Below are 13446 nucleotides of genomic sequence, written 5' to 3' on the forward strand. Positions count from 1 at the left end.
AAATGTTGGAAAATTTTATTTAAAAATCCACGCTTATAAAAATGTTGGAAAATTTTATTTAAAAATCCACGCTTATAAAAATGTTGGAAAATTTTATTTAAAAATCCACGCTTATAAAAATGTTGGAAAATTTTATTTAAAAATCCACGCTTATAAAAATGTTGGAAAATTTTATTTAAAAATCCACGCTTATAAAATGTTGGAAAATTTTATTTAAAAATCCACGCTTATAAAAATGTTGGAAAATTTTATTTAAAAATCCACGCTTATAAAAATGTTGGAAAATTTTATTTAAAAATCCACGCTTATAAAAATGTTGGAAAATTTTATTTAAAAATCCACGCTTATAAAAATGTTGGAAAATTTTATTTAAAAATCCACGCTTATAAAAATGTTAAAAAATTTTATTTAAAAATCCACGCTTATAAAAATGTTGGAAAATTTTATTTAAAAATCCACGCTTATAAAAATGTTGGAAAATTTTATTTAAAAATCCACGCTTATAAAAATGTTGGAAAATTTTATTTAAAAATCCACGCTTATAAAAATGTTGGAAAATTTTATTTAAAAATCCACGCTTATAAAAATGTTGGAAAATTTTGTTTAAAAATCCACGCTTATAAAAATGTTGGAAAATTTTATTTAAAAATCCACGCTTATAAAAATGTTGGAAAATTTTATTTAAAAATCCACGCTTATAAAAATGTTGGAAAATTTTATTTAAAAATCCACGCTTATAAAAATGTTGGAAAATTTTATTTAAAAATCCACGCTTATAAAAATGTTGGAAAATTTTATTTAAAAATCCACGCTTATAAAAATGTTGGAAAATTTTATTTAAAAATCCACGCTTATAAAAATGTTGGAAAATTTTATTTAAAAATCCACGCTTATAAAAATGTTGGAAAATTTTATTTAAAAATCCACGCTTATAAAAATGTTGGAAAATTTTATTTAAAAACCCACGCTTATAAAAATGTTGGAAAATTTTATTTAAAAACCCACGCTTATAAAAATGTTGGAAAATTTTATTTAAAAATCCACGCTTATAAAAATGTTGGAAAATTTTATTTAAAAATCCACGCTTATAAAAATGTTGGAAAATTTTATTTAAAAATCCACGCTTATAAAAATGTTGGAAAATTTTATTTAAAAATCCAAGCTTATAAAAGTGTTGGAAAATTTTATTTAAAAATCCAAGCTTATAAAAATGTTGGAAAATTTTATTTAAAAATCCACGCTTATAAAAATGTTGGAAAATTTTATTTAAAAATCCACGCTTATAAAAATGTTGGAAAATTTTATTTAAAAATCCACGCTTATAAAAATGTTGGAAAATCTTGTTTAAAAATCCACACATGTACAAATTTTGAAATTTGAAAATTCACGCTTGTAAGAATGTTGGAGTTTTTAATTTTGTTTAAAAATCCAGGCCTGAAAAAAATTTAAAAATATTTTTTTTTTAATTTAATATTATAAATTAATATTAATCCACACTGGTATTTTTTTTTTTAATTTCATAAAAACACACATGTTTATGTTTAGATATTTGACTTTTCATTTTCCTTTAAAGGATTTACTGTCAACACCCATCATTAATAATTTATTTTTGTTTTGAAGCGGAACTTTTTTCATTCATTTCTCTATTAATTTATATTTATTGTTTCAATCTAACCCAATAGTTTACTAACTGCAACGATTTTAATGCGACTTTTTTCTTATTTTTACACAACCCACCTACCAAATGAAGAAAATAACATTGGTGGCAATAACGACTTGAAGTTTGTTACAAAACTTCAGTCATATTAATTTGAAAGATGGTTATGGTGGTTTCATAAAACTTATATGAAAACAGGAGTTAAACTTTGTGATAACCTCCAGGCGCGGCTATGGCAACACACACAAACTCACAAGGATAGTTTCTTCTACTGTTCTCCACCTTGATAGTTATATAGAATGACAAATATGTTTGTAAAAACTATATCATATTAAGGTTGGAACTGTTTATGTGGGGATGTGTACAGAGAATGGGGAGATGAGATTTTCCATTGCAAAGGTGTTAACTAACAAACAAAAAACTTTATCATTTATCCTTACTTGTTGTTCGAAGACATCAATTTTGTATATGAAAGATTAGGGAAAATTGTTAAACTTCTCAACTAACAAAACAACAAAGTTCGTCTTTCAACAAATATATTTTTGCAAACAGTAATAACTTGTTTTTAACGACAACAACAGCGCCCAAAGCATTACATGCAAGATGTGTATTCAAACCATTATCCACTGTAGCAGGAAATGCATGCAGAACCGCAACAAAACCTCAAAACAACTCCATAACTTATATTTTAAAGCGAAAAAATATCATAAATTAGTTATAAATAAGTTTCATTGAAAAAAACAACAATTGTGATGATGTAATTGAAAGTTTTGTGGAATTTTCATAAATATCACATAAGCTGGTGAATGAAAAGTAAATAAAAATAGCTGATTTCAATTTTGCGTAATTTAAAAAATGTTTTGAATGGATTTAAAAAAAACATTTTTTAATTAACTTGGATTTTTTAAAAAATATTTTCTCAATAAACGTGGATTTTTTAAAAAATATTTTCTCAATAAACGTGGATTTTTTAAAAAATATTTTCTCAATAAACGTGGATTTTTTAAAAAATATTTTCTCAATAAACGTGGATTTTTTAAAAAATATTTTCTCAATAAACGTGGATTTTTTAAAAAATATTTTCTCAATAACCGTGGATTTTTAAAAAAATATTTTCTCATAAACGTGGATTTTTTAAAAAATATTTTCTCATAAACGTGGATTTTTTAAAAAATATTTTCTCAATAAACGTGGATTTTTTAAAAAATATTTTCTCAATAAACGTGGATTTTTTAAAAAATATTTTCTCAATAAACGTGGATTTTTTAAAAAATATTTTCTCAATAAACGTGGATTTTTTAAAAAATATTTTCTCAATAAATGTGGATTTTTTAAAAAATATTTTCTCAATAAACGTGGAATTTTTAAAAAATATTTTCTCAATAAACGTGGATTTTTTAAAAAATATTTTCTCAATAAATGTGAATTTTTTAAAAAATATTTTCTCAATAAACGTGGAATTTTTAAAAAATATTTTCTCAATAAACGTGGATTTTTTAAAAAATATTTTCTCAATAAACGTGGATTTTTTAAAAAATATTTTCTCAATAAACGGGGATTTTTTTTAAAAAATATTTTCTCAATAAACGTGGATTTTTTAAAAAAACATGTTTTCAATGAACGTGGATTTTTTAAAAAACATGTTCTCAATGAACGTGGATTTTTTAAAAAACATGTTCTCAATGAACGTGGATTTTTTAAAAAAATATTTTCACAATAAACGTGGATTTTTTAAAAAACATGTTCTCAATGAACGTGGATTTTTTAAAAAATATTTTCTCAATAAACGTTGATTTTTTAAAAAATATTTTCTCAATAAACGTGGATTTTTTAAAAAATATTTTCTCAATAAACGTGGATTTTTTAAAAAATATTTTCTCAATAAACGTGGATTTTTTAAAAAATATTTTCTCAATAAACGTGGATTTTTTAAAAAAATATTTTCTCAATAAACGTGGATTTTTTAAAAAAATATTTTCTCAATAAACGTGGATTTTTTAAAAAAATATTTTCTCAATAAACGTGGATTTTTTTAAAAAATATTTTCTCAATAAACGTGGATTTTTTAAAAAAATATTTTCTCAATAAACGTGGATTTTTTAAAAAAATATTTTCTAAATAAACGTGGATTTTTTAAAAAAATATTTTCTCAATAAACGTGGATTTTTTAAAAAAATATTTTCTCAATAAACGTGGATTTTTTAAAAAATATTTTCTCAATAAACGTGGATTTTTTTAAAAAATATTTTCTCAATAAACGTGGATTTTTTAAAAAATAGTTTCTCAATAAACGTGGATTTTTTAAAAAATAGTTTCTCAATAAACGTGGATTTTTTAAAAAATAGTTTCTCAATAAACGTGGATTTTTTAAAAAATAGTTTCTCAATAAACGTGGATTTTTTAAAAAATAGTTTCTCAATAAACGTGGATTTTTTAAAAAATAGTTTCTCAATAAACGTGGATTTTTTAAAAAATAGTTTCTCAATAAACGTGGATTTTTTAAAAAATAGTTTCTCAATAAACGTGGATTTTTTAAAAAATAGTTTCTCAATAAACGTGGATTTTTTAAAAAATAGTTTCTCAATAAACGTGGATTTTTTAAAAAATAGTTTCTCAATAAACGTGGATTTTTTAAAAAATAGTTTCTCAATAAACGTGGATTTTTTAAAAAATAGTTTCTCAATAAACGTGGATTTTTTAAAAAATAGTTTCTCAATAAACGTGGATTTTTTAAAAAAATAGTTTCTCAATAAACGTGGATTTTTTAAAAAATAGTTTCTCAATAAACGTGGATTTTTTAAAAAATAGTTTCTCAATAAACGTGGATTTTTTAAAAAATATTTTCTCAATAAACGTGGATTTTTTAAAAAATATTTTCTCAATAAACGTGGATTTTTTAAAAAATATTTTCTCAATAAACGTGGATTTTTTAAAAAATATTTTCTCAATAAACGTGGATTTTTTAAAAATATTTTCTCAATAAACGTGGATTTTTTAAAAAATATTTTCTCAATAAACGTGGATTTTTTAAAAAATATTTTCTCAATAAACGTGGATTTTTTAAAAAATATTTTCTCAATAAACGTGGATTTTTTAAAAAATATTTTCTCAATAAACGTCTGTCCGTCTGTTGTAATCACTCTAGCGTCCGCAATAATTGAGATAGAGTGCTGAAATTTTGCACCCGAGGGTCTTTTTTCCATAGGCAGGTCAAGTTCGCAGATGGGTTATATCGGTCCACTTTTTGGTATAGCCCCCATATAACGGTACCTCCGGATTTGAGGTATTTTGACGTTCTTCGCCACATTTGCAGACCGAATTAGCTATAATTTGGCACATAGGGTTCCTAGTGATCAACAAACTTATATCCCAAAGGATATGGGCATAGGTCCATGTTTTGGTATAGTGCCCATATAACGGTACCTCCCGATTTTCGGTATTTTGAGAATTTTAGCCACAATTTTTAACCGAACTATCAGCAATTTGACATTTCAGGTTCTCAGTGGTCATGAAACATCTCCACCAAACATCGTCAACATAGGTCCATGTTTTGGTATAGCCCCCATATAACGGTACCTCCCGATTTTCGGTATTTTGAGAATTTTAGCTAAAATTTTTAACCGAACTATCAGCAATTTGACATTTCAGGTTCTCAGTGGTCATGAAACATCTCCACCAAACATCGTCAACATGTTTTGGTATAGCCCCCATATAACGGTACCTCCCGATTTGCGGTATTTTGAGAATTTTAGCCACAATTTGTAACCGAAATATCTGCAATTTGACATTTGAAGTTCTCAGTGGTCATGAAACATCTCCACCAAACATCGTCAACATAGGTCCATGTTTTGGTATAGCCCCCATATAACGGTAACTCCCGATTTTCGGTATTTTGAGAATTTTAGCTAAAATTTTTAACCGAACTAGCTGTAATTTGCCATTTCAGGTTCTCAGTGGTCATGAAACATCTCCACCAAACATCGTCAACATAGGTCCATGTTTTGGTATAGCCCCCATATAACGGTAACTCCCGATTTTCGGTATTTTGAGAATTTTAGCCACAATTTGTAACCGAAATATCTGCAATTTGACATTTGATGTTCTCAGTGGTCATGAAACATCTCCACCAAACATCGTCAACATAGGTCCATGTTTTGATATAGCCCCCATATAACGGTATCTCCCGATTTTCGGTATTTTGAGAATATTAGCTGCAATTTTTAACCGAACTAGCTGTAATGTTCGGTATTTTGAGAATTTAGCTACAATTTTGTCTATTCAAAAATAATCGTCAATATAGGTCCATCTTTTGGTATATCCCCCCATATAACTGTACCTCCCGATTTTCGGGAATTTTCAGTGGTCACGAAATTTCTTCACTAAAATTCGTCAACATGGGTCCATTTTTGAGGGTCTACCATGTTTTGATGAAACTACCCTCAATTTGACTCTTGAAGTTCCCTGCAGCTATAAAACTTTTCCGCCAAAAAAAATTAATGATAGGTTGACTCTTTTTATATAGCCCCGTAGGTGGTACCTTTCACCTAGCTGAACACATTTTTTTAGATTAGTTCAGATAACACTGTGCAACAAAATGGAGGTGAAAGCCTGGGGCATTGAAAATTCCTCTTGGGGAAGAAAGGCCTTGGTGAGTATATTATGAACCCCGAAGGACAGATCCGCCGTGAGTCGAACTTCCGCCTTATGGCGTGATGAAATTTTTGTTAGAGACCCTGTGGGCCATCAGGAATTAGCGTTATATCTTTGTTTACTGTTGCTTAAGTGCTCTACAAAAACAACAAACAAAGATATAATGCTTATTCATGATGGCTTACAGGGTCTCTTGCAAAAATTTCATCACGCCATAACGCGGAAGTTCGACTCACGGCGCATCTGTCCTTCGGGGTTTTTAATATACACACACCAAGGGCTTTCATCTCCAAAAGGAATTATCTCTTGCCCAACATTTGTGTTCACAGTGTAATTTAAGCAATAGCGGAGGCAGTAGGAGTCTATCCATTGTCGAAAAGTTGTTCCACCTAAAATTGTGAAATGACCCTAATTATTCCATTTCAATTAAGACTATTTTATGGTGGAGGGTATAGAAAGTTCGGCCCGGCCGAACTTAACGACTTTTTACTTGTTATACCCTCAGCCTTTAGGCTAAAGAGGGTATTTACACTTTGATACGACCAAAAATGTGCCTCATCGAAATAATGGTTTTAGACCCCAAGTATGTTTGTACGATATCCGTTTCAGACAATTTTGAGTAGATCTAGCAATGTCCGTCCGTCTGTCTGTCTGTCTGTCTGTCTGTCTGTCCGTCTGTCTGGCTGGCTGGTGCGCACGATAACTCTCGAACGGATCAAACGATTCGGTTCAAATTTTGGGTATCGAAATATTTTGTCCAGATTTGATTTAAGTTCGAAGATAGACCATATAGGTCCACTCCTTCAGGTACCTCCCCCACAAAAGTTCTAAAATGTTCGGAAAATTTGTGGGCACGATAACTCTTGAAGGAAGTAACCGATTTGGTCCATGCTTTGCACATCGTGAAATTTCTAACAGACTTAGATGAGGTTCCAATATGGACTTAATCGTCCAACTGCTTCGGGTACCTCCCACACAAAATTTTGGATAAGTTCAGTTTAGGACTAGCTCCCGAATCGCTTAGATTTTTGTTGCAACAACTTGTATTCACCTCCCCCCATACGAGGGTATAAGTTTCATCAGGTGCAAGTCCATACTTCCTGAGAAAATGGCCGGAAAGTTGCAAAAAGCCCCTATGACACCTTGTGTAGTGGTTGGAGCGCAAGATAACCCTCCAACGGATCTGTCGATTCGGTCCAAAATTTGGCCTTCGTAATATTTTATCAGAACATAGTTTAAATTCGAAGATGGGCTATATCGGTCCACTCCTTCAGGTACCTCCCCCACAAAACTTCCAAAATGTGCGGAAAAATTTTGCGCACGATAACTCTTGAAGCGAGTGACCGATAAAATCGATACTTAGCACATCCTAATATATCTTCCAGATATAGATCAGGTTCGAATATGGACTATATTTGTCTACTCCTTCTGGTACCTCTCACACAAAATTTCGGATAAGTTCACTTTAAGACCTGCTCTCGAATCACTTTGATTTTTGTTGAAGCGATTTGTATTCGCTACCTCCATTACGACGGTAAAAGTTTTTTCACGGGCAAGTCCATGTTTCTTGAGAAAACAGTCCTAAAGGTGTAAAAAACCCCTATGTCACCATATGTGGTGGCCGGAGAGCACGATAACTCTCGAACTGTTCAACCGGTTTGGTCCAACATTTGGTCTTCGTCATATTATATCCAAACTTAGTTTCATGGGCCATACCGGTCCACAACTTTCGGTACTTCTCCCCAATATTTAAAAAATGTCTCTAAAATGCTAGGACGATAACACTTGGAATGGGGCAAACAATTTGGTCCAAACTTTGGATCTCCTAATATTTTAGTTTAGCTTCTAAAATGGCCCATATCGGTCCTCCCTAGGGTACCTGCCCTACAAAAGTTCAACATTTGTGTCTTAGTGCAGTTAATTCCTAATCCACATTTTTGTCGGCAAGTTCAAATGTCCAAAAAGTGCCACAAAATTCAGAAGAGACCTTAAATACAGTCGATCTGTCGGAGGTGGAAGTTTCGCTTCACATTGGCTGAGGGTATCTATCTGTCGGCAAAGCCGACTGACACTTTTTTACTTGTTTTTATTAAATTTTAGCGATGTTTCAAATTGTCTTTGTATGTGTTACGCTCTTAGTCTATTACTACCATGTATGTGTGTGTTTACTGCCGCATCTATATCTTTTTAGTTAATTTCTTAATGTCTGTTATTCTGTTCTGTTTACCTAACATCATCTCTATCCCTCTCGTTACAGGTGGCGTGGATGCATTTCGAACAGAGTGCCATATTGACCGTACATAATCATGTAATTACACGTAATCCCCGCATTAGTGTCACCCATGATAAACATGACAAACATCGTACATGGTTCTTACACATTAATAATGTCCAGGAGGAGGATCGTGGCAGATATATGTGTCAAATAAATACGGTGACAGCAAAAACACAATATGGCTTTGTTAAAGTTGTTGGTAAGTTAATGTTTTGAATTCAATAGCGTTTGCATAGTTGTTTGTTTAAGATATGTATGTAATGGGGAGGAAAGTTTAATGTTAATGCTTTGAGATGGCTTTAAGGGGGTACTTGTTGGGGGTGGAATTATAATGAACTTATTGAGGGTTAATTAGATAGAAACGATAAGTACCAGGACCATGTCATAGCTGGCATGACCAACAGTCTAAATTTTTGCTAAAAATGCAGTGTTTGCTTTTATTTGGGTTCTGGGTTTTGAAATTGTTGTGATTTTTTGGAATATTTTTCATGGCAATTTATTTATTTTTTTTTTTTTTAAATAATGGCCGGGGCCATAAACACATTTCGCAGTCTTTTCTCAACGTGTATTTGTGTGGAAAATAAAAATAACACCCGTTAAAGGTAGTGAGTTAAAAGCTAAATTTTTCACTGAAGAAAAGGGCGAACAGACCAAAGATATATTTTACGAGCGCTTAGAAGAAACATTTGACCGTTGCCCTGCCCATGACATTAAATCATTCTAGGCGATTTTAATGCCAAAATTGGAAAGGAGAATATCTTTGGCCCAACAGTCGGGAAATTCAGTCTCCACAGTGAAACATCTGACAATGGTATGAGGCTGATAGACTTTGCAGCTGCAAAAAACATGGTAGTTAGCAGTACCAGATTTAATCATCTCGATATTCATAAGGGCACCTGGCTGTCTCCAGATCAAAGAACAAGTAATCAAATTGATCATGCTGTGATAGATGGAAGACATTCATCCAGCGTGTTGGATGTACGATCGTTCCGAGGCGCAAACATTGATTCGGACCACTACGTTGTTGCAGCAAAGGTACGTACCCGTCTAAACGTTGCAAATAAAGCACGAACAGACACAACGCGGAAGTTGGACATCGGTAAGCTGCAAACACAACAGATAGCCACAGCATATTTCACTCAACTAGCCCAATTGCTAAATCAAAGCACTCCTCATCCCGATAACATATCAGCGCAATGGCAAAGCATTGCCCACTCGATGCAAACAGCCGCAAAATCCATACTTGGATACCAGAGACCTCCACCAAGGAATCCATGGTATGATCAGGAGTGTCATGCTGCCACCGAAGAGAAAAATGCGCCATATAGGGCTACTTTACAATCCGTAGCAACGCGTAGCGCACGAGAGAGATACAGGGAGAAAAAGGAGAGAGGAGAAACGTCTTTTCCGCAGGAAAAATAGAAAGATGGAAAAGCGGGAGTGTGAAAAAATCGAGATGTACAGGAGCCAGAATGAAGTCCGAAAATTCTACCAAAGAGTCAAGCATCAAACTGATGGCTTTGGTACAGGCACATCCTCCTGTAGAGACCAGCAAGGTAATTTGGTAACTGATACAGATAGTGTACTCAGGATATGGAAAGAACATTTTTCAAAACTGTTGGTATCCAATAGCAGCGAAGACGACGAAGATACCAGAGTCCCAATCCCAGAAGATGGTATTGAATGTATACCGCCCAGCCAAGATAAGGTAAAGACAGCAATAAATCGGCTGAAGAATAATAAGGCAGCAGGAGCCGATGGCTTACCAGCCGAGCTGTTCAAAACCGGAGGCGACACGCTGGTAAGGTGTATTCATCGGCTAGTTAGCACCATCTGGTAGGAAGAACGAGTACCCGACGATTGGAACCTGAGTATCCTGTGCTCCGTCCACAAGAAGGAAGATAAGACTGTATGCTCTAACTATACGGGGCATAAGTCTACTCCCTATTGCCTACAAGATCGTGTCAGGGATATTGTGCAAACGACTAAAGCCTATGGTCAACGAGATAATTGGACCATACCAATGCGGCTTTAGACCTGGCAAGTCCACCATTGACCAGATGTTTACCCTGCGGAAATCCTGGAGAAGACCCAAGAGATGCAGATCGACACCTACCACCTTTTTGTCGATTATAAAGCAGCCTTCGACAGCCCGCTGCGTTCAAAGGTATTCCAAGCCATGTCTGAATTTGGTATCCCCGCAAAGCTCATCCGGCTTTGTAAAATGACTTTAACTGGCACGAGGTCCTCAGTTAAAATAGGAAAGAACCTCTCCGAAGAGTTTGGTACCAAAAAAGGTTTCAGAAAAGGAGACAGCCTTTCGTGTGACCTCTTCAACATCCTGCTGGAAAAGGTTATACGAGAGGCAAACGTCAAAAGAAGTGGCACAATCTACACCAATAGTCACATGTTACTTGCTTATGCTGATGATATAGACATCATGGGCCGATCAGTAAAAGAAGTAACTGATACCTTTATGAAGGTCGAAGGAGAATCTGCTAAAGTGGGTCTGGCGGTAAACGGTGAGAAGACCAAGTTGATGGTGTCGACGCGCAATGCATCCATTGAGCTCGGACCGACTGTGGATGTTGGTTCCTATAATATTGAGGTAGTAAAAGACTTCGTCTACCTCGGCACCTCTGTAAACACAACAAACGACATCAGTTGTGAAATAAAAAGAAGAATTGTATTGGCCAACAGATGCTACTTTGGTTTAAGTAAGCAGTTAAAAAACAAAGCCACATCTCGTCAAACAAAAATAACGCTCTACAAAACACTGATACTACCCGTGCTGATGTATGGCTCCGAAGCCTGGGTACTTGCGCAAGCAGACATGGCAGTGCTTGGTGTGTTTGAGAGAAAAATTCTTCGAAAGATCTACGCACCAATCTGCGTTGACGGTGAATATCGACGTCTCATGAACCACGAGCTGTATCTGCTATACAACGACATCAATATTGTTAAACGTGTCGAGATGCAGCGATTGCGTTGGCTAGGCCATATCAAAAAGGCGTATAAATACGGACCGCTTGGCGGTCAGCTCGCAGTATAAAGGTGAACAAAGAAAAAACTTCAATGAGAAGTTTTTCTTTGGCAGCCTAACACAACTCCGACGAAAGTGTTTGCGAAACACACCAAACCTTTTCCCACTGCTATGTGTCGTCAAATTTCGACGAATGCACATAACAAAATGTAGTTGGTAGCTTGTCGCAGCCAACCATACAAACGGTGCCAGTGTTTCTCAAATCGAACATTGGTGGCGTCGTTTTTTATTGGGATAGCTAATACAGTTTTGTTTTTCAAAATAGTCTGGCTCAATCCCATTGTTGTTGTTTTATTATACTAAAACAACTAATTTATTAGTGGAAAAAGGTTGGCATTGTTCGTCGAAATTTGACGACACATAGCAGTGGGAAAAGGTTTGGTGTGTTTCGCAAACACTTTCGTCGGAGTTGTGTTAGGCTGCCAAAGAAAAACTTCTCATTGAAGTTTTTTCTTTGCTCACTTTTATACTTCGAGCTGACGATTGATGTTTGGGTATAAAAAGTTTCTTGTTGAAGAAGTTATTGAAAAAAAACTTCGGTGGAGAAACAAGAAACAAGGGAACTGATGAGATCCAGTGGCGTGGATCGAAACTAGTCTTCCTTGACTTACCCCTTGGCGAACAATGCCAACCTTTTTCCACTAATAAATTAATTGTTTTAAAATAATAAAACAACAACAATAGGATTAAGCCAGACTATTTTGGAAAATAAAATATTTTTAAACGTAGATTTTTTAAAAAAAAATTTTAATTTTTAATATATTTTTATTGTGGATTTTTTAATTTTGTTTTTTTTATTTTTTAATTTTAATTTTTAACAATTTTGGATTTCTTTACAGTGTTTTATTTAAAAAAAAAATATTTTTTTAATAATAGTGTATTTTTTAAGAATTTTTACCCAACACCACTATTTAGGGAGGGTATTATAAGTTGGCTTTGGCCCAAAAATTTGTAACAATAAAAAGCTGGATTATTCGTTATTACAATTTAAATAATACAAGTAGAAAAGTATCAGTCGGCTTTGCCGACAGAGATATAACCTCAGCCAATTAATTGAAACTTTTTTTTTTTAAATGTATGTGTGCATTTAAAAGGGTTGCAGAATTTTGGGCATATGAACTTGTCGGCAAAAATAAGAATTTGAATTAAACCTCAAAAGATTGGGGGGAGTCATTCCTCTCTATAGATATCGCGCCCGCCAATCATTTTAGTTGTTCACAATATAACTTATAGCTTTGGACAATTATATCCGCAAACATGGACATGCCCACGAAAACCATGTTATCGCTGTTAGCAGGGCCGCAAAGCGTACATTGGGTAAAAATTTCCAAAGGGCCCTCGAAATCCAAGATTTTTGGAAAATTATTTTTTAAAAATCCAAGAATTTTAGAAAAATATTCTTTAAAAAATCCACGATTTTTTGGAGAAATATTCTTCAAAAAAATCCATTATTTTTGGGAAAATATTTATTAAAACATTCCTGAATTTTGGAAAAATGTTATTTAAAAAATCCACGATTTTTGAAAAAGTATTCTTTAAAATATCTACGATTATTCAAAAAATTTTTTTTTTATTTTAATTTATGTGTCCAATTATTTTGCAAAACATTTTTTACAAACATAATAAAGCAGACACAAACTGAGAAAAAAGACAAGTGAGAAACACAAAAAAGCATGAGAGCAGTGAGAGTGCATGACATTTAACTTTAATACAGAGTGAGGCAGAGAAAATTTTTGGGTCTTTCTTGTGCTCTCAATGAGCGTAAATTTGTTGTTGTTCACAACGTGTTAGCATCAATGGTGCACAAGAAGAGAATGCTAT

The 13446-nt window shown here is 33.0% G+C and overlaps 1 protein-coding gene across 1 annotated transcript in view; it reads left to right on the forward strand.

The window, feature by feature from the left end:
* DIP-epsilon (Dpr-interacting protein epsilon) overlaps positions 1 to 13446 on the forward strand; it is a 791100-nt gene that overhangs the window by 450093 nt on the left and 327561 nt on the right. The window contains exon 3 of the mRNA XM_073965144.1: positions 8565 to 8781. Within this exon, the coding sequence (XP_073821245.1) occupies positions 8565 to 8781 (217 nt within the window). The remainder of the gene's footprint in view (positions 1 to 8564; positions 8782 to 13446) is intronic.

The sequence above is a fragment of the Musca autumnalis genome, unplaced genomic scaffold (assembly GCF_047663935.1).
Source record: "Musca autumnalis isolate F117 unplaced genomic scaffold, ASM4766393v1 scaffold_2, whole genome shotgun sequence".
NCBI lineage: Eukaryota > Metazoa > Arthropoda > Insecta > Diptera > Muscidae > Musca > Musca autumnalis.